At 47.5% G+C, this 22,051-nt stretch overlaps 2 protein-coding genes across 3 annotated transcripts in view; one reads left to right on the forward strand and one right to left on the reverse strand.

Annotated features, from left to right (window-relative positions):
* Window positions 1-5,027: 5,027 nt before the first annotated feature.
* LOC138739121 (insulin receptor substrate 2-like) overlaps window positions 5,028-22,051 on the forward strand; it is a 31,657-nt gene continuing 14,633 nt past the window's right edge. The window contains exon 1 of one of the 2 annotated variants that reach the window (XM_069890621.1): window positions 5,028-9,185. In XM_069890621.1, the coding sequence (XP_069746722.1) occupies window positions 6,053-9,148 (3,096 nt within the window). In that variant the 5' untranslated portion in view covers window positions 5,028-6,052 and the 3' untranslated portion in view covers window positions 9,149-9,185. The remainder of the gene's footprint in view (window positions 9,186-22,051) is intronic. The other variant, XM_069890620.1, reaches the window with a different exon arrangement.
* LOC138740025 (collagen alpha-2(I) chain-like) lies at window positions 19,851-21,584 on the reverse strand. Its single transcript, XM_069892471.1, has one exon. The coding sequence runs from the start codon at window positions 21,582-21,584 to the stop codon at window positions 19,851-19,853; it is 1,734 nt and encodes a 577-aa protein (XP_069748572.1).

Raw genomic sequence — 22,051 nt, forward strand, 5'->3', positions numbered from 1 at the left:
AGAGCCCAGTAATGGGGGGAAACTCTAAACTGAACTCCTCTCCCACAGTGCCCTCCAATTGACTGCACCAAGCCTCAGTGTGTCCCTCAGCACATAGTCCTGCAGTCTGGAATGTGCCAGGTGGCAGCATTCCCAGACCGACATCTCAGTGTGCTGAAAGACCACCAGGTTTTGGGCCAACCAAGGGGCATCCTTTACCGATTTGATGGTCTTCCAGCAGTTCTGTATGTCAGACTCAGAGTGGGTCCCCGTGCACAGTCTTCTGTCAAGCTGTCATTAGCGATGAACCATGACAGAGTCCCTGGCATCCCTCTCCACACCCTCTTGTGAATCTGCATTTGGCAAAGAGGAGGGTGACGGTGTCAACCCCACCATAGTCATCCCAAGGACAGCATGTGTTGAGTGTGATGTTCCAGTTGTATGGGAAGAACCTCAATGGGTGGGCCACTCTCACCGCTAGTCAAGCCAAGTCCTAGTGCTTTGTTAGTGAGCCCTGGCGATGAGGCATTCTGCCAGATGACCTGGACAATCTGCTCTGGGAACCATCCCACCAGGTCCATCATGTCCTCTGCAGGACATTCCATGCTGATCACTGCCTAATGGCCCTGTGTTTGAAGGTGTTGTCCTGGAAAAACAACACCTAGCTGAGACGTTGCACAGCAACAGGGCCAGGCCAATCCTTCGCAACACCTGGGACAGGTAGAACCTCATCACGTAATGGCACTTGGTTTCACGCACAGCTTGATGCAGCTACACGGAAGGTGGTCATCAAGATAAGCGCCATGTTGAGTACACCCTTGGCCCTAATTTGCGGTCACTTGTTCATGGCGCTCCTTCTCACTCTGTCCATTTTGGACCCCCTAATGAATCTGCCCTGATGACTGTCCTGGTGTAAGTGCAGGGGATAGGGCAAACCTCCGCCACACACAGCAGCGCTGAATGCACCTCACACCTGATGACCAAGTTTTTTCCTGTAATCGAGAGGGAGCGCCACACCCACAGTGCCAATTTTTGGTGGACTTTAGTGATCCGCTCAGTCCAATTCTTAGTGCATGCTTCAGCCCCTCCGAACCAGATCCCCAGTACCTTCAGTTAGTCCATTTATGACTGTGAAGGTTATGGCGGACTGGTTAGGTAAATTTCCGAAGAGCTTGCCTGGCTCTTCTTTTGGTTGACCCTGGCGCCTGATGCGGACTCAAATTGTCTGCACATGTCGGTCAGTCTCCAAATCGATTGTGTGTCCGAACAGAAGACTGCGTCATTGTCCATGCTTTGTTTCATTCCCTCACTGCTCTTGCACTGTCATGTCTTGAAACCTGTGAATGAGAATTCTTGTTCCAGATTAAAGGTGGCCACTAGCAAACAGCATTCACAGCCCTGGCCAGATTATCTTGCTCAATTCCTATTTTTTTGGAGAACGTAAGAAATTCAAGCACACTTAATGTTATTATTCATGCTTCTTTCTTAAAACATCATATGTGGCCGGCAACATATTCCACCCCAGCCATGCTTTCTTCTCCCCTCTTCTGTCAGGCAGATGATACAGGTGCTTGGAAACACATTCCTCCAGATTCAAGGACAACTTCTTTCTTGCTGATAATTTACAATAGACAAATTTAACATCTGGCTTAATCAGTATAAAGTCCTGTCTCTGGTTATTTCTGGGCTGATGTATTTTAAGATGTAATCATAATTAGATAAAAGTGTATTCAGACTTTATTTTGGGGAATCCATGTGAATACTGAGTATTTTCTTCCAAATGAATTTTAACTTTATAAGTCAGTCCTTGTCCCAGTTGTGCCAATCTGCTTCAATTCATCAAGGTGTGATCTTGTGGCCTGACAATATGGTGGTTTGTCGAAAATATGCTTTGTAAATTCTGTCCCCTTTCAGAAGAGTTGTGATATTGCACACAATTTCCAGCTGCCATCAGTAGCATTTGGTTTCTTTGAAAGAACAATTATTTGGAGAATGACTATCAATATATTTGAAAAAAACTCGTGTTATTTGTAGTTCAACATGATGTTATCCCCATTTCTGGAGCAAAACTTTGGGAGTTATCATTTGACTGTTGATAATGCCAGTGGTCATGAGAATAGAACCCCGTGGCAGGGTTGGCAATTTCATGAAAATTGTTGTGTCATGAAAATTCTGCCCAACTGCTTAACTTTATTTTTTTATGGCTGCCTCCAAACTGTCTCATTGTATAATTTGTACAATCTCTAATGTTTACAATGCCTTGATAGCTTTTGCATCTGATAATCACTCACTCTATCCCCATTTTTTTAAGATCTTGGGCCAAACTTATGGTTTTCTGGCTTCTCAAATGATTAATGATGGATAGTCTCGTGACTTCCCCATTTCCTCTGCAAACTGGATAACTAGCTTTCTATAAATCTACTGAGTTATTTCGTGTGTGTTGTTCTGATTTCTGTGAATAAATTTGCTTTGTTTCATTCCCTCACTGCAACTTTAAATCTTCTTGCACTTTCATCATTAGGCACTTTCAAGCAAGGAAAACAGCTGTCTGAAAGGTGGAGGTTCTTCGCCCTTACGGCTAAAGACGTACCTTTCTGACTGTGCTCCCAGGCACCAATTCCAACCCTTCTCAGGGAAGTATCATCAGTGGAGCCCTGCGCTCCACTGCCTGACCTGAATGAACAGCCATTGGAAGCGGCTGGTTAGGGATGGGCTGATGATGCTGTCAGCCCGTAACTCATCTCTCCACTCACCCCTCTCCCTCCATGTCCCCCTCAAGGCAGGGGTGGCAGGCAGGAGCTTTTGGGGCAGCAGGATCTGATGGGAGCCAGCGGGGCAGCGAGGACCGGTGGGGCAGCGAGGACCGGTGCGGCAGCAGGGGCTATCAGGGTCGTGGGAGCCCTCAGGGCGGCGAGGGCCAGCAGGGCAGTAGGAGCCGTCGGGGGTGGCCGGTGTGGGCTGTGATAGCCTCATTGGGCACTTCAGCCTTCGGGGCTACTCTCTGTGGCTCAAAATGTGGCAAAGTAATGGCTGTCTTCCCTACCCATAATCCCCTACACAGCTGGAACTGCACTGGGAACCACAGCACAGTTCCAGCTGCGAGGGGGATTATGGGTTGGGAAGATGGTCATCGCTCCGCCGCATATTTATGATGGATGGTGCTACAGCACCAATCACCCTGCCACCATCGGCTCTGGAGGGCACTACGAGGCACCTCTCGATATGAATGGGACACTGGAGCAGCTTTTTAGGGCTGCTGTCTGAAAGTTTTAAGTTTTAAGTTTTCGGTCCGCTCTTGTAGCCGGCCTGACGTGAAATGGCCTATTGTCTTCCACCTCAAGAGCCAAAACAGCAAATATTACTGTGCTAAACAAAACCTTAATCTTCTCCAGAGAGAATGTTAATGGTACATTCCAAACTGCCTTAGAAGCCTGTTTGCACACACTAAAATGGAGCCTCCACACCCACGTTGTCTGCATGTTTCCACTTTTCATCCAATGTGTACCCTAGGTTGCAGACTTAAAAAATTTAAATCAGACAGCCAAAGGACCAAATGTTACTGTGCTAAAGTGATTATTTAACTCCAGGAACCCAGTTTCATTCCTGACCTCAAATGCTATCAGTGCATTGTTTGAATGCTATTTCTGTGATTCTGAAGATTTCCCTCAGGTACTCATTTCTTCCCACATTTTAGAGTATATCTTAAACTCGTAGTGTTTAGAGCACAGAAAAAAAGACCATTCAGCCCACTAAGTCCAGGCTGACCCTCAATCACTCACGCTAATTCAATTTTATCCTCTACACCAAATTCCAATAGAGAGCCTACATCATAAATACACTTGATAACATTATTATCCACATTTCTTATTTACATGTTCGTGTAGTGCTAATACTGCGGCAGCGACTGGGTTAAAATCCAGTGCTCTCTGTAAGGAGTTGGTATGTTCTCCCCATGTCCACGTAGGTATCCTCCAGTTGCTCGTGGCGTGATCAATGACCACTCATAGACAAGATGTAAGGGCCAAAGGTTTTATTGATCTAAAGATCCAAGCCTGCCTCAGCAATGCTGCTGGCTCAAGTCCAAGAGCAGGTCTGGGGGGGGGGGGGAAGGAAACTTAGGCTCTCGCCCTTCATTAGGGGTCTCAAGGGGAGGGGCTACCAGTTCAGCAGGCGGGCCATCCTGCCCAACTCAATGGGGAACATACCCGCAATACCATGTTCCACCACAGTGCTTCCATTTCCTCTCTCATTCCAAAGACGTACACGGTCAGCAGGTTAATGGGTCAAATGGATGCATTTGACAGCACAGGCTCGTGGGTAGAAGGGCCATTATTGTTTCTCTAAATTCAACTAAAAGTTCACACTCACTGCACAGACTCCACTGGCTCTAGAACCTTTTGAGATATTTGCTCTCTTCCAATTCCTGCCTGACTTATCCCTGAAATTCATTGTTCCACGTTAGATAGCTATGCCAATCGTTCAGCCTTTTTGTTCCCTATTACCTACTTTTTTTTTCCCTGAATGTAAAATACAACTTAAAACCAAGATTTCGGTCGTCCACTGGTATTTTATTTTCTGTTTTGAAAATGTTTCCCTGCCTGCCTGAAGGAACGTGCAACACTAAAGCTGCTATTTCAAGTCATTGAGTTTGACAGCACAGACACGGGCCCTTCGGCCACCGACCTTCAAGTCTTGTTTACCCGCACTCGGTTCGGAGCCACTGGGTGATTCAGGTGCTTCTTAAATTCCGTCATTTTAAGGACATTTAACTCGGATTTACACTCTCTGAGGTGAAGGGGGAGAATAAACGAATGGCTTGATATTTACAGACGTTGGAGCAGATTAGGATAGAAGGTCAAACGTCAGAACAACTTTCAAAAGCAAACCCGACCTGGAATTCAGATGTAAACGAGGATAAGGAAAACATGCGTCATGCTACTCGTTTCCATATTTTATATTCAATATTTCGAGTCATTTACAAATCAACTGTGCTCTTTCCTAATCAATTTACCAATGAGATCTTGGTCTGGCATGGATCCTGCTCCGAAGTGCCAGTAAACAACCTGCAAGTTTGCTCGTCAATAACTTTGTGTGTCTCTCTCTCCCCAAAATGAATCTCCTCCCCCCGACGCAGATTAAAGCAACAGATCTTTTGCATCTTATTCGATATTGCGGCAGCTTTATTTCATTTTTATTCGGTGGGAATTATAGCTCCATTCCGTGTCTAAGGAAGGTCGGAGACGCATCTCAATGGTGCCTCGTTGTTGCCACCGCCAAGACGTGTTCCCAATGACTGAGCAGGTGAATGGGTTCAGCATAACACGAGCTGCACCCCAGCGCCGGAGGCCGCTTTCAAGACGAGAGGTGTTGGTCTATATTCTGCCACTGTAGTCTCCGAACATCGTTAGATCGAGTTTGCCCGTGTCCTTAGCCGGCGTCCAATTCTACGCTTGCAGCTATGGTAACGCTATTGATTTCGAGCTCAACTTCAGGCACTGGTGATAAACAAGGGGCTCCCTGTCTCATTGTGTCTGGCCACCAACTTCCAACTGCCCGAGCTCGCTCCTTCTTCTTCTGCAACACCTCTTGTGTTCAGTGCGAAGTCGAAATTGGCGAGGAGCAAACCGAACAATTTTGCTTCTGTGGAAATGCCCTGGAAAGGTATCTATTTCTACGCCAACGCGCTATTATTTTGTTTTGAATGTGAAAGGAACTCTTTATCAAGTGGGGCGGGAGGACCTGACCACCAGGCGCTACCTTAAGCCTGGGAGGCGGAGGTTGGTGCAGCCGCAGCAGCTCCGCGCTGGCAATTGGCGACTCTTGCTGTCAGACTGCGGGTCTGGTCAACCACGGGAGGGGGGGACCGGCCGGCCCTTGGCTGGGGACTCGCCTCCCCTCTACCGCCACGCCCCGCACCTTCTGTTTTTCACTGAGCTGGCGTGTGTTGCAGACGTCACATGTTGTTTTGCTCTTTCGCCAGTCGATGTGTTGAGTTGCAGATCACCCTTCGACTCCAAGACGGGGACAACGCAGGGGCGCAGAGGACCGCGATCTTCTATAGGAGCAAGCAAGAATGGCGAGTCCGCCAGCCGTGAAAGGCTGCCCCGCCAAGGTGAGGAAATGTGGTTACCTGAAGAAACAGAAGCACGGCCACAAGAGGTTTTTCGTCCTGCGGGAGCGCAGCGGGAGCTGCCCGGCGAGGCTCGAGTACTACGAGAACGAGAAAAAGTGGAGGAACAAGTCGTCGGCGAAGAGAGTCATCCCGCTGGAGTGCTGCCTGAGTATCAATAAGAGAGCAGACGCCAAGCACAAGTACCTGATCGCGTTGTACACCAAGGAGGAGTACCTGGCCGTGGCGGCCGACAGCCAGCAGGAGCAGTGCAGCTGGTACAGCGCGCTGACCGACCTGCTGCCCCCCGCTTCCAGCTCGCTGCTGCCGCCGGCCACCGCGGCGCACAGCGACGACGGGCTGCTTGCTGCCACCGCTCTCTACCGGCAGGTGTGGCAAGTCCACCTGAAGCCCAAAGGCTTGGGCCAAGTCAAAAATCTCAGCGGCCTTTACATGCTGTGTCTTTCTAGCAGGAGTATGGGCTTGGTGAAGCTCAATTGCGAGGTGCCGTCGGTCAGCCTGCAGCTGATGAATATCAGGCGGTGTGGGCACTCGGACAATTTCTTCTTCATCGAGGTGGGAAGGTCCGCATCCACCGGCCCCGGAGAGCTGTGGATGCAGGTGGACGACTCGGTGGTGGCTCAGCACATCCACGAAACCATTCTGGAAGCAATGAAAGCCATGAAGGAAGTGTGCGAGTTCCGACCCCGCAGCAAGAGCCAGTCGTCGGGCTCCAATCCCATCACCGTGCCGAGCAGGAGGCATCTGGTTCACCTGCCCCCGAGCCAGACAGGTCTGCAGAGGAGATCTCGGACAGACAGCATGGCGACTCCGTCACCGACTGGGAAGATTCTGCCAGGTCGGATGAGGACAGCCAGTGAGGGGGACAGCTCCATGTGCAGGCCAGAATCGATGACTGGCAGCCCCATCAGCCCCAGCACCGCGAGAACACACTTCAGTCGTTCAAGTACCATGTCTAGAAATCTCAGGGTGATGCATCCCTGCGCTCTTCACCATAGCCAATCGATGTCCATGCCGGTGTCTCATTCCCCCTTGCCTGCTACAAGCCCAGTGAGTTTGTCATCCAGTAGTGGGCATGGGTCAGCATCGGACACTATAGCTCGTCCATCGAGTGGTACTGCATCTGTTTCAGGTTCTCCAAGTGATGGAGGATTTATTTCCTTTGACGAATATGGTTCTAGTCCTGGAGATTTGAGGCATTACGTGGGAAACCGAAGTAATACACCAGAATCCCTTACTTACACACCACCTGTGCGAGAAAGCAATGAATTGTATGGGTACATGTTAATGGAAAGACGCAGTGGCCAGTGTAATCGCAACTGCTTTCACGCAGCAAGGGATGGGAGTTCGGAGAAGGACAAAAGTTACCGAAAAAGAACGTGTTCCTTAACAACGCCTTGTCGGCAAAGAGCCGTGCCACAGGTTTCTTCAATTTCATTAGATGAATCCACTTTGATGAAAGCTACCTGCATGGGCAACTCGGGACATCCGCCATGTGGTATGTCCCCCAAAGTGGCCTACAATCCTTATCCAGAAGACTATTGTGATATTGAAATAGGGTCCCAAAAGAGTTCTGGATACAGTAACCTTGGTGATGATGGTTACATGCCAATGACCCCAGGATTGGTAACTGTACTTAGCAAAAATGATGACTACATGCCAATGAGTGCCAAAAGTGTCTCTGCCCCCAAACAAATAATTAATCCACGATTACATTCACAAATGAATATAAATGGATACTCTCCTGAGACCAGTAGATACAAGAGAATCTGGTCTGGGTCAAAGCTTTCGGTAGAAAGTTCTGATGGAAAGTTTACCAATGACGAATATATGAACATGTCTCCTGTTGATCATTGTGCATCAGTCACACCTCCAGACTGCTTTTTCCCTGTTAGTGATGAACTTCCTAGATCTAGTGACTCCTTGTATTTGTTAATGCAATCACATAGACCTCATTGTTTGAAGGATGGGGAAAATGATCACTATGTTCTAATGAATTCGCCACATGGTGTGATTCTTGAAGAGCCAGGACTTAACATGAAGTCCAGCAAATCCTGTGTGGTAAGTCAGACTGCTCAATCGCCAGTGAGGCAGAGCCAGATGGATGGTTTTGTCCATAGAGGAAAAAATTTGAGACCTGGCAGATTGTCACTGGAGATGCTAAGAGCCAACATCTTATCAAATACAAATGAACTTACTATACCATCTGAACCAAAAAGCCCAGGAGAATATGTCAATATAGATTTCAGTAACAAATTTGTGTACATCTCACCATCTGTGCCACTAAAAAGTTCCTCATCTTTCCTGGATTCAGGTGATGTTCAGAAAAAATCACCAGTATCTGATTACATGAACATTGATCTCAACTCTGAGTCACCAAAGAATGGAATCGTTCCCATCGGTTCCTTTGACGGCGTAAGTGGATCTCTGGTGTCGTGCACCAGAAGCGGTTGCTCAGCTGATGTTTTGCTGAAAAACCAGATTGGGACAAACTGCCACTCTCACCACTCAGAAAATGAGACTGAATACACAGAAATGGCATTTGCAATGGCTACCACACCTCCATTACCAGTTCCACCAAAACATGAAAGTTCTCAAGTGACTAGCCCCACCACAGGCATGAAAAGACTTTCCCTAATTGATCAGATGCCTGGGGTAGATGTTTTCATGCTCCCAAGTTTGGCACCAGATCCCAATCGGGGTGCTAAAGTGATCCGCGCTAACCCCCAGGGTCGTAGGCGACATAGCTCAGAGACATTCTCTTCCACGACAACTGTTACACCTGTTTCACCTTCATTTGCTCATGATCCCAAGAGGCACAGCTCTGCTTCATTCGAAAATGTTTCCCTAAGAAAGAATGAAGAAGCTGAGGAGACTCGTGGAAAACCAATCTGCCGCAGAACCTCCACTGGGTTCACAAATGGGCTGAATTATATTGCCTTGGATCTAATAAATGACGATTTATTGAGTTGTGAGAAAATAGCACATTGTCGATCAACACCTCAACCCAAAGGAAATACTAACTTTACAGATGCTTAGGCATATGCCAGCGTCGATCAAACAGCTGCTCTCGAAGGTTTGTCAACTTTGCACTTTTTAAATGGTATTTGTTTTTGCATTTTCTAAGCATTGACTGGAAACCAGGAACCACCATTTTATATTTAGGTGGATGGGCAGTCCATTTTTTTGCAAATGTTAAATAACTAGGAAATAGCAAGATAGAATTCAGAACTGCTAATTCAGCAACTTTGTTATATGGCTTTCTCAGCTCCACATTAACTTCTTACCCTAAAAAGTGGGGGGAAAAAAATGGCAGCCAAACTGACAGGAAGTTCCTTGTAATTTATTGCACTTGAGACAATGAGGATACAGATGGATGGTATATGAAATATTGAGCAATGTTCATTGACGAGGCAGATTGGAGAGATTATACAGTAATTAAACTCAAAAATCTTGCACTGTTTGATACATACATGTAAAAGAAAATCCGTTTCAACTAAAGGCAAAAACTGAGAATTCACTTGATATGTTAATAACATTTTGTAATACTTAAAACCTCAGTTATTCTCTCACCTGTAATATGTATTTATGTGCCTGGAACCTTCCCTAATGTACCTGCTCTGAGCTTTGGTAAACATTGTAGATCATCAGTACAGAAATAAGCTCAAAGGACACCTGCTAGTTTCCGTTTTTGGTTTTGGTTTGACTGTGTAGTTGAAACAAAAACAAGATCAATGCCATCATGGAAAACTACAGAAAAGTGCTGGAGAAACTCTGGTCAATGTTCCTATTCCCGATGAAGGGCTCCGGTTCAAACGCTGACTGCGTTTTACTTCCTATGGATGCTGCGTAACCAGCTGAGTCTCTTCAGCTCGTTTGTCTATTCCAGAATGCCTTTGGATGGTTATTGTTTTATACTGATAATCATGTAACTTATCAGAGAATAGAATCTGCCATGTAGAGACCAAAATAAAATTATCTGGAATACTTGTTTGGATGTAGCCAACCAAGATTAATTCTCATTCATTTTCAATATAACCAAGGTCTTAAGAAAGAAACAAGGGCTAAGGGAATGGAGAGAAGGAGGAATGTCTTGAGTGATTTCCTTTACAAGTTTTTAAATTATTAATAAGAGTTGTGGCCTATGACCCAGTATCATTTGGGAATGCGTTGTATATAGTCACTTCAAAATTTGTCCATCGCTTGTATTTACCTCCAGAAGATGGTGGGCCCTGGAGCACATTTAGTTGTCCATGATGAAGTTAAACAAGAAAATATGCTGATTCTGGGATCAAAAAGCATTTTATAATTGTGCAAGGCAAACCATTTGATATTCAGTTTAAAAAAAAATGGTCCTAGTACAATGTTATTTTTATTGTAAGGAAAGTTAAAATTAACTGTTGAAATCTCAGTAGTAGGAGGACAATGTGAGGCAGAATATCAAAATTTTCTGTTACTAGAATACTTCTAAGGTTATACAACGGTTCCCACAGATTAGAACTTACCGGTAGCAATTGTAACTGCATTATTTAACAAGGAAGAGAGAACACCTGGAACTACAGACTAGTAAGCTTGAAGTTGGATGTTGCTCTGAGTAATAGGATAGAGAGAAGGTTCAGGAAGATGCAGTCATACCAATTGAATGGGTGAGGGAAAGATGGATGGAATAAAATGTGGAAAGTTGTGAAGTCATTCATTTGGTAGTAAAAATGAAAAAAAGCAGCTTGTTATTCTTGTGGTGAGTGGTTGGAATCACCTGAAAGTCCTTGTGTGTAAATCAGTTAAAGATAATGTGGAGGCACAGCAACCAATTAGAAAGGGAAAAGGGGTATTAGTGTTACTTGCAAAATGGTTTGAGTGCAATGGTAGAGATGACATTCTGCAATTATGTAGAGTCCAGTGAGACTACAACTGATGTCTCCCTATCTAAGGCCTACTAGTACTTAAAATTAAAGTGATTGCAACAATGGTTAGCCTGATTAATTCTTTGGAAGGTGATGTAGTCCTTTGATGAGAAGCCATACAAACTGTAATAATACTAGATTAAATTTGGAAGGATGAGAAGTGATCCTGATTGAAGCAGAACAGTCTCAAAGGGCTATGACCGGGTAGATTCAGGGATAACTGTTTGGGTTCATTGTCTCTTCTTTTATCTTCAGAACTGTAAATTAAATTTAGGCATACAGCACAGTAACAGGCTCTTTCGGCCCATGAGCCTGTGTTGCCCAATTACACCCAATTGACCCACAACCCCTGCTACATTTCAAATGGTTGGAGGAAACCCGAGCCCCTGGGGAAAACCCACTCACACATGACACTGGGAGATAGTAAAAACTCCTTACAGGTAGCACAGGATTTGAACCCCGTCACTGGCGCTGTAACAGCGTTGCACTAACGCGACGCTAACTGTGCCACCCCATCTGAGATGACGTGAGAAGCATCTGGGAGGAGGAGAAATTTCTTCACCCTGAATTAGTGAATCTTTGGAATTTCTCACTGAGAATATTCAAGGTAGAGATTTGATTCTATTTTAATAAAAGATTATCTGTGCATTTATTGAATGGCAGAGAAAGCTTGAGAGACCAAATGGGTTATCTTCCTTCTACTTTTATGTTCATCCACCTGGATCCCCACCTCTGAGGAACACTGAAAGCTTCCAGTCAGGTCAGGCATCTTTTTGGATCTGGAGCAGAGTGTATGAGGCATTGGTGCAGAAGGATGTAGTTATTTGATATGGATTCAACTCTTCATTAAAATCCATTGGAATGACCAAACTGTTCTACGTCGTGTCGTCAAAGATCCGTCTTCTATAAGAAGGAAATCATTGAGGATATTCACAAAGTTTTTCTTCCAATTAGTACAATGTTCAAAACTACCTTGATTAGTGTTTCACATACTGGTTTTGAACGTGGTTTCAGTTGATAAATAGTAAACTGTACCACCAGTAGATTATCTTGTTATGGCTACAGGGCTATGCACGATTCAAATCAGGTTGCTTACTTGCAGCCCTGTGGAACACTAATGACATTATTAAAACAGAAAAAAACATAGCAACATTTTTTTTAAGTTGGTGAACTAGTTGATGCAAGCATTGGATGAAATGAAATTCATTCTCGACAAGTTGTGTCTTGTTCAGCATGAAGTCAGTATATTTGGGTAGAATTCCTACAACACATTTAATCAGGAAGTTGTTCTATTTTGAATAGGTCCGGGTGTCTGATTAGTCACTGAAGTAGTCTGTTGGAAAATTGGATTCGTACCAGCCTAACAAAGAGGCACCACATTCTGTTCATTCATGTAAAATAGCAGGCTTGGGTGCCAAAAAGGTTTTGAAAAAGGCAGCTTATTTGTAATTGGTAATCTAGCACTCACTGCCACCCTGACTGTGATTTATTTATTTTAGTAAAAGCTTTTGCTGGGGGCAATGGTAAGAAAGCTGCTTGTCTCTGTAGATTGGCGCACATTGACATATTTTCCTGAGAGTTGCTGAATTGCACACACTAAGAAACTGACTAAAATTTGGTGGATGAACGCAAGAAATTCAAATGGACGGCAGGGTTAGCATAGCGGTTGCGTGAGACTATTAAAGCGCCAGCGAACCAAGTTTGAAAATCGGGCGCGTCTGTAGGGAGCTTGTACGTTCTCCTCATATCTACATGAGTTTCCTCCGGATGCTCCAGTTTCCTCCCACCGTTTAAAATGTCCTGCAGGGGGGCAGTGGTCGTGGGTTAGTTAGGGTATTTAGGGGCACAGGCTTGTGGGGTGGAAGAGCTTGTTACCATGCTGAATGTCTCCAAAAAAATTTTTGCATTCATAAAAGTACAAGGCATTTTTGCAGGTCTATTTTGTTTTGCTGGACTGCTCATCTGGTGAGAACTAAGTGTACAAAGTATCAGGTGTGTGTGTTTGTCAGTTCCAAGGCAGAGATCTCTAGAGTTTTTTTATCAAATGTTTCACACTTGCAAGTGGTCCCAGGAATTAACAGCCAGTCGGCCTAAAAAGGGTCTAGTATGGAATGAACGTCAGCATGAAATGATGTCATCTCGCACTCAGGATAGACCGCCAGGATTGCACTAGATGTTGAGACGATCTATTCGTCATTTATGACGTCATTTCACGCTGGGGATAGACTGCCTCGACCCCCTAGTGCAATCCCTGGCGTCTGCAGATTCGGGCGTTGCTATCAGGCAAATGTAGAATGAGCAATTGCATTCTAGGACAGAAATGATCCAAGTTTTTGCATGAGTACAGGAACGTGAGGGAAGAAGAGATTAAATTGAAGGTATAAACTTTGCAGCGGGGAAGTTGCAATGGGGGAGAGAGAGGGGAAAGTGCTAGCAATAAATACCAATAGCGGACAATTTATGAACAGTGTGGGAAAGTTGGTAATGCTGTCACACACAATTTTTAAAGTCCGGGGACGTTGAATGGCCAATTTAGTGGGACACGAGTGTAAAAGGGGCTTGAAAATGTTGGTGGAATACGGTTGCAGTAATTTTGTTACTGCTGATCCCTACAAATCCAGGTTTGACCCACCTCTATTTTTTATTTGTAAGCTAAACCCACCCTTCAGCTCCAGGTTGCTGGAGCTGTGAACCAGTTGTGTAGCCTGCAGCATTGCCATAATCCTTCTGATCGAAGCAACAACCATCTCACCCTTGTTATCATCTGCCTCGACCCCTTCATTCTCCAAATCATCAGACAGCTTGTCTGAAATCTAGCATTCTATGAACAGACATTTTCTGTACAAAACTTTGTGAAAGCCAAAGACTCGACCTTGAGTCCCCATCACAAACTCCTTTGTCAGCCACCAACTCCTTTTTCCCTATGAACCACTGAAGGCTGAACTGTATTTTGAATGCCTGGTCCTCTGTCATGTAGTGGCTAGTATCCCTGCCTGTTATGCAGGAGACTGGGATTCAATTGGTTGGCACTGTTGGCACAGCAGTTAGCGCAATACCTTTACAGTGCCAGCGATCAGGACTGGGGTTCAAATTCCATGCTCTCTAAGGAATTTGTATGTTCTCCCTCTGTCTGTGAGATTTCCCTGGAGGCTCTAGATTCCTTCCACTGTTTGAAATGTTCTGGGGGTGTAGGTTAATTTGATGGCGTGGACTTGTTGGCCAAAATGGTATGTCTAAATTTAAAAAAATTAAATTCAATAGGAAAATTTATGTTTCACGTCATCATTAAGATCGCCTACTTCTGCACTGCTCAGTTTGTTTGCTGATTAAACCCTACCTATGCTTTAACAACATCAGGTGACCTTTATAATGCAGTTGCAGTTTCTGTAAACCCGTGACTCTGGTGGATAGGGTGTGATTGTACAGGTGACGGTGGTGAGGAAGCTGTGTTGGTCTGGGTGGTTGTGGTGTGGTGGCAGAGCTGGTCATGGGGATGATGGGAATGTTTGAGCACTGGTCCTGATGGACATGGTGTGAGGATGTGTTGGTGGCTGTGGTGGGAGAGAGTACTGGTCCTGGGACATTTAGTGCAGAGGGAGAGCTGGTCAGGATGGTTTGCAGAGATGGATATAGAAATGGAATGTTGGTGCTGGGAAGGTTGTACAGGTCTTGAGTTCTGTGATTATAGGGGGCTTGTGTTCTATTTAAGACTGGTGGGAAGGGAATGTTGTTCATAGGGTTGTATGTAGGGTGTGTTGGTCCAGGGGCTTTGGTGGGTGGCGAATTGTGGTGCTGCGGGCAGTATAGGTGCAGGGGTGCTGGTCTGGGTATCTATGGTGGGGAGGGTGTGCTCTTCCTGGAAGCTATGGTGGGCCATGAGTGCTGCTCTTGTGTCTCTGGTGGGGAGGGTTGCACTGATTCTGGTGACTGGGGTGGAGAAGGCGGTGTTCGTGCTGAAGACTGTGTGGTATGCAGGGGTGCTGGTCCTTGTGACTGAAAGTGTGGAGGGTGTGCGGAACCCCCTCCCTCCCCCGGGTGGTTTGGAGGGTGTGTTGGTCCTTGGGCCTCTTAGGATGAGTTTGCCGGTGATGTAGCTTGGACCAGATTCAGGAGCAGGTGCTACCCATCCTTTACCAGAGTCTTCAAAAATAAGCTCAATCAGGGACTTATTTTTGCACTTTATTGTTTTTATCTCTCTGTATTACACAGTCTGTTTGTTTAAATTTCTTTATTTGTTTATATTTGTATGTGGGGTACATTTTTTTTTGCACAACCAATAAGTGGTCATTCTGCCGCTCCATAAGAGATGAAGAATCTCCGGGTTGTGTGTGATGTCATGTATGTACTCTGACAAAAAAAAAATTGTAATCTGGTCCAACAATTTGCTGCTCTTTGGTGCAGGAACTTTCAGATTTGAATAGTTTATCTACTTTGACTAAGTCAACCTGTTTTTAAAATTTTTACGTACAATTATCACATTCAAATATCATTCATTCAGCATGCACTAATCTTGCATGTTACCGAATTAATTAAAAATCCTAACCCCCACCCCAGTAAAATTGTTTTTTTTTAAAGTCTTTAACGCAAATTAATAAAGAATTTGAAAGTATCATTGCTGTTAGGTCAGCGATGCAGCCTTTGCCTGGAGTTTGATGTTAGTGGTAAAATAATTCTCCCTTTTTTTTTGTCAGATGCAAATCATCCAATCTGAGTATTGGTTTCAGTCCTTCTGCCCTCATGAGGCCCCAAATGTTTTAGATCTTTAAGTCTTGTGGACCTTGAACTGCATGATTCACAAAGAAATCAATATTATCAGTCCTCTCTACAACAGCTGAGTAAGATAAAGCTGCTGCCTTCTTCTAGTCCACTCAGCAGGCCCCTTTTAATGGTGCTGCTTTTCTGAATTTTTTTTTCCCCTGATCCTTTGTGCTTTCCCCCCTGCTGCTTAAGAAATGCTTGCTTTCCCCCCCCCAGCAGCTCAGTAGGTATTTGCTCTGGGTGGTCTGCTGCCACAAAGGTTTGTTTAAGATGGACAGAAGGAGCATTGCAGTTGATTGCTGTGAGCCAGGTCATGGAATGATGACCAGAGTTTGAGCTTTTTAAACAATTATCTGAGGGCAGAGCTAGGTCTGATATTATCCATTTTCAAACTGTCCAGGCCTGAGCAGAAGAATAGCCTCTTGGAACTGCTCTCTAGCTAAAAAAGAATGACAAAAGAAGGCAGCTGAGGCCAATCAATCAATTGTGGTGAAATGGCCAGTTTGAGGAAGAAAAGTGAACTAAACATGATTAAAAGGTAACTGGGAGTATTTTTTATGCACTTTATGCTAATTCCGATTACATTTTCAAACACACAAGGAAATCACATTAAGAAAGGATGTTTGTAGTATTGTTGTAAGTATTTCCATACAAATTATTAACTTTAGACATGGAGCATTGAACTGAGATGTTCAACTATTTTAGTCACCGGCTGAGGTGTTCATCTGTAACGTGTGATCTTAAATAAATTATTTAATTTGAAGTCAGTAAAAATAAGATTATGGAGTGTCCTCGTGCCTCAGATGAATATACACATTTGCATCACTTTGCAGCACAGGAAGGAGAGCGCCATCAGTAATGTTCCCACACAGTTGAAATTGTGGTGTCTGCTGCTTCATTGTGGGAACAAGCAGGGAACTTCCTATTGTTTGGAACTGTTATTCCATGCACTTATTCCCGTGAACTGCTGTTTATCAGCAGCTTGGGATCAGATCATCTGCCTATCTTGTGTGGTCTAGTCCGGAGGGAAGAAAAATAACTAATTGGTAAAGGAGAAGAAATGAATGCTGCTGAGAGTGGGGTGGAAAAAAACCCAACTTGCATCCCAACAGCAACTTGTAATGATTATAATGTTTCTAATTTCGTTAAAGTTTTCTGTTGACAGTGAACAGTTAATGTAGATAATGTGTCATGACAGTTGTCTAATTACGTCTAAGTTCTCTTTGCTGAGTTGTATGATTTTGCTCTGTTAATTTCATTATTTGAGTTGTTAATTACATGGGGAGTGTAAATAAATTGGTGCATAAATTACAAAATGGAAATGTTTCTCTGTCGAAGAACTAGCGTTATTGTTTTCTTTTTCTGCTCCTCTTTTGCAATATCCTTCGGTTTCTTTCATTAGCTGCTTTCAGGTGACCAGAATACCCCACCGTAAAGCCGCTTATTCTACCCCAATGTGGCTGTCAGGTGGCCACCTGAAAGTGGAGAACTTGACCAGGAGGAGCACTTACCTAGCCCTTCATCTGTAGGTTTATTCTCCGGCTCTGAAAATCCTCCATTGCACCTGAAAGCAGCAGTGGGACTATGGCCACAGTCCCCAGGAGCCGGCGTTCACTGGGACGCGGCTCTCCTTCAGCTGGCATGTTCAGGTGACAGAAAGGCATCTTCTCAGCCACCTGAACATCCCAGCTGCGTCTGCCGGTGCATTATCTGTGTCCGAGCACCTGAAAGCAGCTATTTGCTTTCTGTATAAACCTCTGAGGCAGATCATGTCTTCCCAAACCTCTAAATTGACATCACCTCCAACAGTCTCTAACCTACTTGATTTTGAAGTTTACTCAGTTCCGACAGAAGATAGTCTACCTGAAAGGTCAACTCTGTTCCTCCCTCCAAATGTGCTGTTTGATCTGCAGAAAATTCCCATCGCTCTCTGTTTCAGGGAGAGCAGCCTTTCATTTGGTCGGTTGTTAAGTGGCCAAGACCTAAGGCAGTGGAGTAGGGAAGACTTAATGTAGTGAAAGTCATTTATTTATGAGATCCTGAAAAATACTGTGTCCACTTTAGTGTGAGGGAAGTACATAGAGTGCTGCCTGGGACTGAACCATGATGTACATAACTTGTACATGGTCTGAAAAAATATTGATCACAAAGGTGTAAGTAAAATTACATCTGCATTAATTTATTATTTTCTATGCCTACCATTTCATTGAACTTTTTGGAATAGTTGGGGCTTGTGTGAGAAATAACTCGAGAGTTCTGCAGGAATCTAACACATCAAAGCCTTCAAATGTAATGAAAGTAGAGGTAAAGATATCACTAAACTCACAAAACATTGCCAAACTTGTTCTAGTATTGTTTTCTCTTTCTTATTTATATCTTTTGTATATTTCCATGTTGACTAGTTCAGTAGATCAACATAAATTGGAACCACTCTAAGGGAAGTGCAAGCTTTGTGGGTATTATTTTAAAAACTGCAGTTGGGATTCATGATTGCAACTCAATGGGCAGTAATTAACATACTTTACAAAAACAAATGGATCAGTTGCCTGCCAGTTGTCAGGTACACTGTTTCTTTATTGGAATGCAGACAGTTCAAAGGTTGAGTTGCTTACTTGTGATGTGAAGTGGAAGGCAATTGATGTTTTTTTTTTAAACGAGGTTATCATTCTTGAGGTTAAGGGAAAGCTCTGTGCAACCCTGCTTCATAAACATCACAGCTGTTTGAACAACTGAGTCAAAGAACAGTACAGCAGAGAAACAGGACCTTTCACCGTGCCTGCCATAGTGAATCCATTTGCCCATGTGTGGTGGTGGTACACCACCGGCCTACTGTAGGGGGCAACCGCTGTACCTGAAGGAGTGTAAGGGGACAGGACAACACCTGGCCGGCTGCCAATCAGTCGGCCTGAATGGATCAAGCCCCACCTGGTCGGGTCTCAATCACCCTTGGAATAAAAGCCTGCGCCGGCCTCCCGAGGCCTCACACAGGGTTGCTGCAGCCACAGCCAGCCTGGCTCTGGACGTCTTTTTGGATTAAAGCCTGTTGTTCAGTCTTTACCTTGTGTGTGTCTGATTCTGTCTATCAGCACACCACACCATGTTAGGCTTCATGCCTGTTCTCTCTTAGTATTGGTGCAAATGCCTTTTAAATTTTATTATTGTATCTGCCTCTGCCACTTCTGGCAGCTGGTTCAAGATTAAAACATATTAAGATGGATAAATCCCCAGGGCCTTCCCTGGTGTATTTTCAGAAATTGCATGAAGCTAGGGAAGAAATTGCAGAGACCTCGGAAGAGGTATTTGCATCATTGTTAGCCACAGGTGAGATATTAGAACAGTGTTTCATGTTGTGCCTTTATTTAAGAAGGGCTGAAAGGAATTTAAGTTTATCATTTAATGTTCATATGTACCTTCATTTAACACGTTACCTGGAGGGAAATCAGTCCAGATCAATCAGCATTTGGATAGGCAAGGACCAATGGTCAGCATGGATATTTACAATATGTGGGAAATCATCTCAAATTTGGACAAGATCATTGACAAGGACAGGTTTCTTGAAGTTGTTCAAGATGGATTTTGGCATGGCCTTTGATAAGGTCCTACACCTACATTGTAGGCTGGTTCAGTAAATTATATGGGATATCAGTTGGATTAATAATTATCTTGGTGGAAGGAGTCAGTTAGTGGTGGTGGAGGGTTCATTTTTATTTGGAGGTCTGTGACCAGTGGGGTGCTGCAGGGAACAGTGTCTGGGTCGAATTCATAAAATGCATTCAAGAGGGTTTGTTGAAGCTGCGTATAGAGAGACCTACTAGGGATGGGAGTATGTGTCTTGAGAGTGGATCTAAAACGTAAAACTCATCTTTCAGACAGCAGCCCTAAAAGGCTGCTCCAGCATCACATTCTATCCAGAAGTGCCTCATAGCACCTTCCAGAGCCAATGAAGGTGGGGTGACTGGTGCCGTAGCACCATCGTCATAAATACGTGGCAGAGCAATGGCCGTCTTCCCTACCCATAATCCCCCATGTAGCAGGAACCACTCTGTGGTTCCCAGAACATTTCCAGCTGCATGGGAGAATTATGGGTAGGGAAGACAGCCATTGCTCTTCCATGTTTTGAGCTGGAGAGAGCAGCCCCAAAAGCTTAAGTGACCTGGTGAGGCTGTCACAGCCTGCACTGGCCACCCCCTGATGGCTCCCACCGGTCCCCGCTGCCCCACCGGTCCCCGCTGCCCCACCGGTCCCCGCTGCCCCACCGGTCCCCGCTGCCCCACCGGTCCCCGCTGCCCCACCGGTCCCCGCTGCCCCACCGGTCCCCGCTGCCCCACCGGTCCCCGCTGCCCCACCGGTCCCCGCTGCCCCACCGGTCCCCGCTGCCCCACCGGTCCCCGCTGCCCCACCGGTCCCCGCTGCCCCACCGGTCCCCGCTGCCCCACCGGTCCCCGCTGCCCCACCGGTCCCCGCTGCCCCACCGGTCCCCGCTGCCCCACCGGTCCCCGCTGCCCCACCGGTCCCCGCTGCCCCACCGGTCCCCGCTGCCCCACCGGTCCCCGCTGCCCCACCGGTCCCCGCTGCCCCACCGGTCCCCGCTGCCCCACCGGTCCCCGCTGCCCCACCGGTCCCCGCTGCCCCACCGGTCCCCGCTGCCCCACCGGTCCCCGCTGCCCCACCGGTCCCCGCTGCCCCACCGGTCCCCGCTGCCCCACCGGTCCCCGCTGCCCCACCGGTCCCCGCTGCCCCACCGGTCCCCGCTGCCCCACCGGTCCCCGCTGCCCCACCGGTCCCCGCTGCCCCACCGGTCCCCGCTGCCCCACCGGTCCCCGCTGCCCCACCGGTCCCCGCTGCCCCACCGGTCCCCGCTGCCCCACCGGTCCCCGCTGCCCCACCGGTCCCCGCTGCCCCACCGGTCCCCGCTGCCCCACCGGTCCCCGCTGCCCCACCGGTCCCCGCTGCCCCACCGGTCCCCGCTGCCCCACCGGTCCCCGCTGCCCCACCGGTCCCCGCTGCCCCACCGGTCCCCGCTGCCCCACCGGTCCCCGCTGCCCCACCGGTCCCCGCTGCCCCACCGGTCCCCGCTGCCCCACCGGTCCCCGCTGCCCCACCGGTCCCCGCTGCCCCACCGGTCCCCGCTGCCCCACCGGTCCCCGCTGCCCCACCGGTCCCCGCTGCCCCACCGGTCCCCGCTGCCCCACCGGTCCCCGCTGCCCCACCGGTCCCCGCTGCCCCACCGGTCCCCGCTGCCCCACCGGTCCCCGCTGCCCCACCGGTCCCCGCTGCCCCACCGGTCCCCGCTGCCCCACCGGTCCCCGCTGCCCCACCGGTCCCCGCTGCCCCACCGGTCCCCGCTGCCCCACCGGTCCCCGCTGCCCCACCGGTCCCCGCTGCCCCACCGGTCCCCGCTGCCCCACCGGTCCCCGCTGCCCCACCGGTCCCCGCTGCCCCACCGGTCCCCGCTGCCCCACCGGTCCCCGCTGCCCCACCGGTCCCCGCTGCCCCACCGGTCCCCGCTGCCCCACCGGTCCCCGCTGCCCCACCGGTCCCCGCTGCCCCACCGGTCCCCGCTGCCCCACCGGTCCCCGCTGCCCCACCGGTCCCCGCTGCCCCACCGGTCCCCGCTGCCCCACCGGTCCCCGCTGCCCCACCGGTCCCCGCTGCCCCACCGGTCCCCGCTGCCCCACCGGTCCCCGCTGCCCCACCGGTCCCCGCTGCCCCACCGGTCCCCGCTGCCCCACCGGTCCCCGCTGCCCCACCGGTCCCCGCTGCCCCACCGGTCCCCGCTGCCCTGCCCACCATCCCTGCTTTGAGGGGGTCATGGAGGGAGAGGGGTGAGAGGGGAGATGGGTTACAGGCTGAAGGCATCATCAGCCCACCTCTAACCAGCTGTTTGCAGGGGCTGTACATTCAAGTCAGGTGGCAGAGTGCAGTCCTTTGGCAATTATCCTTCCCTGAGAAGGGTTGGAATCAGTGCCTTGGAGCTGGCCAGAACACATTCAGAAAGGTACGCTTTTAGCCGTAAGGGTGTAGAACCTCTGGTCTTACAGACGGGTGTTTTCCCTCCTTGAAAGTGACTGTGGGTTAAATTGATGAGCGGCAAGGGTGTTGGAAGAAAGATTGGTACTCGTGCTACGTAGGATTGGGAAGGTGTATTAGTAGATTGGCTGAGACAGGATGGAAAAGAAACATGAATGATAGGAGATTGCTCATGGGCCATTTGACTCTTTGACGTTATTCCACCATTTAACATGATAAATTTCTGATCATTCAAGTTCAGTCACTGGTT

The sequence above is a fragment of the Narcine bancroftii genome, chromosome 7 (assembly GCF_036971445.1).
Source record: "Narcine bancroftii isolate sNarBan1 chromosome 7, sNarBan1.hap1, whole genome shotgun sequence".
NCBI classification, from domain to species: domain Eukaryota; kingdom Metazoa; phylum Chordata; class Chondrichthyes; order Torpediniformes; family Narcinidae; genus Narcine; species Narcine bancroftii.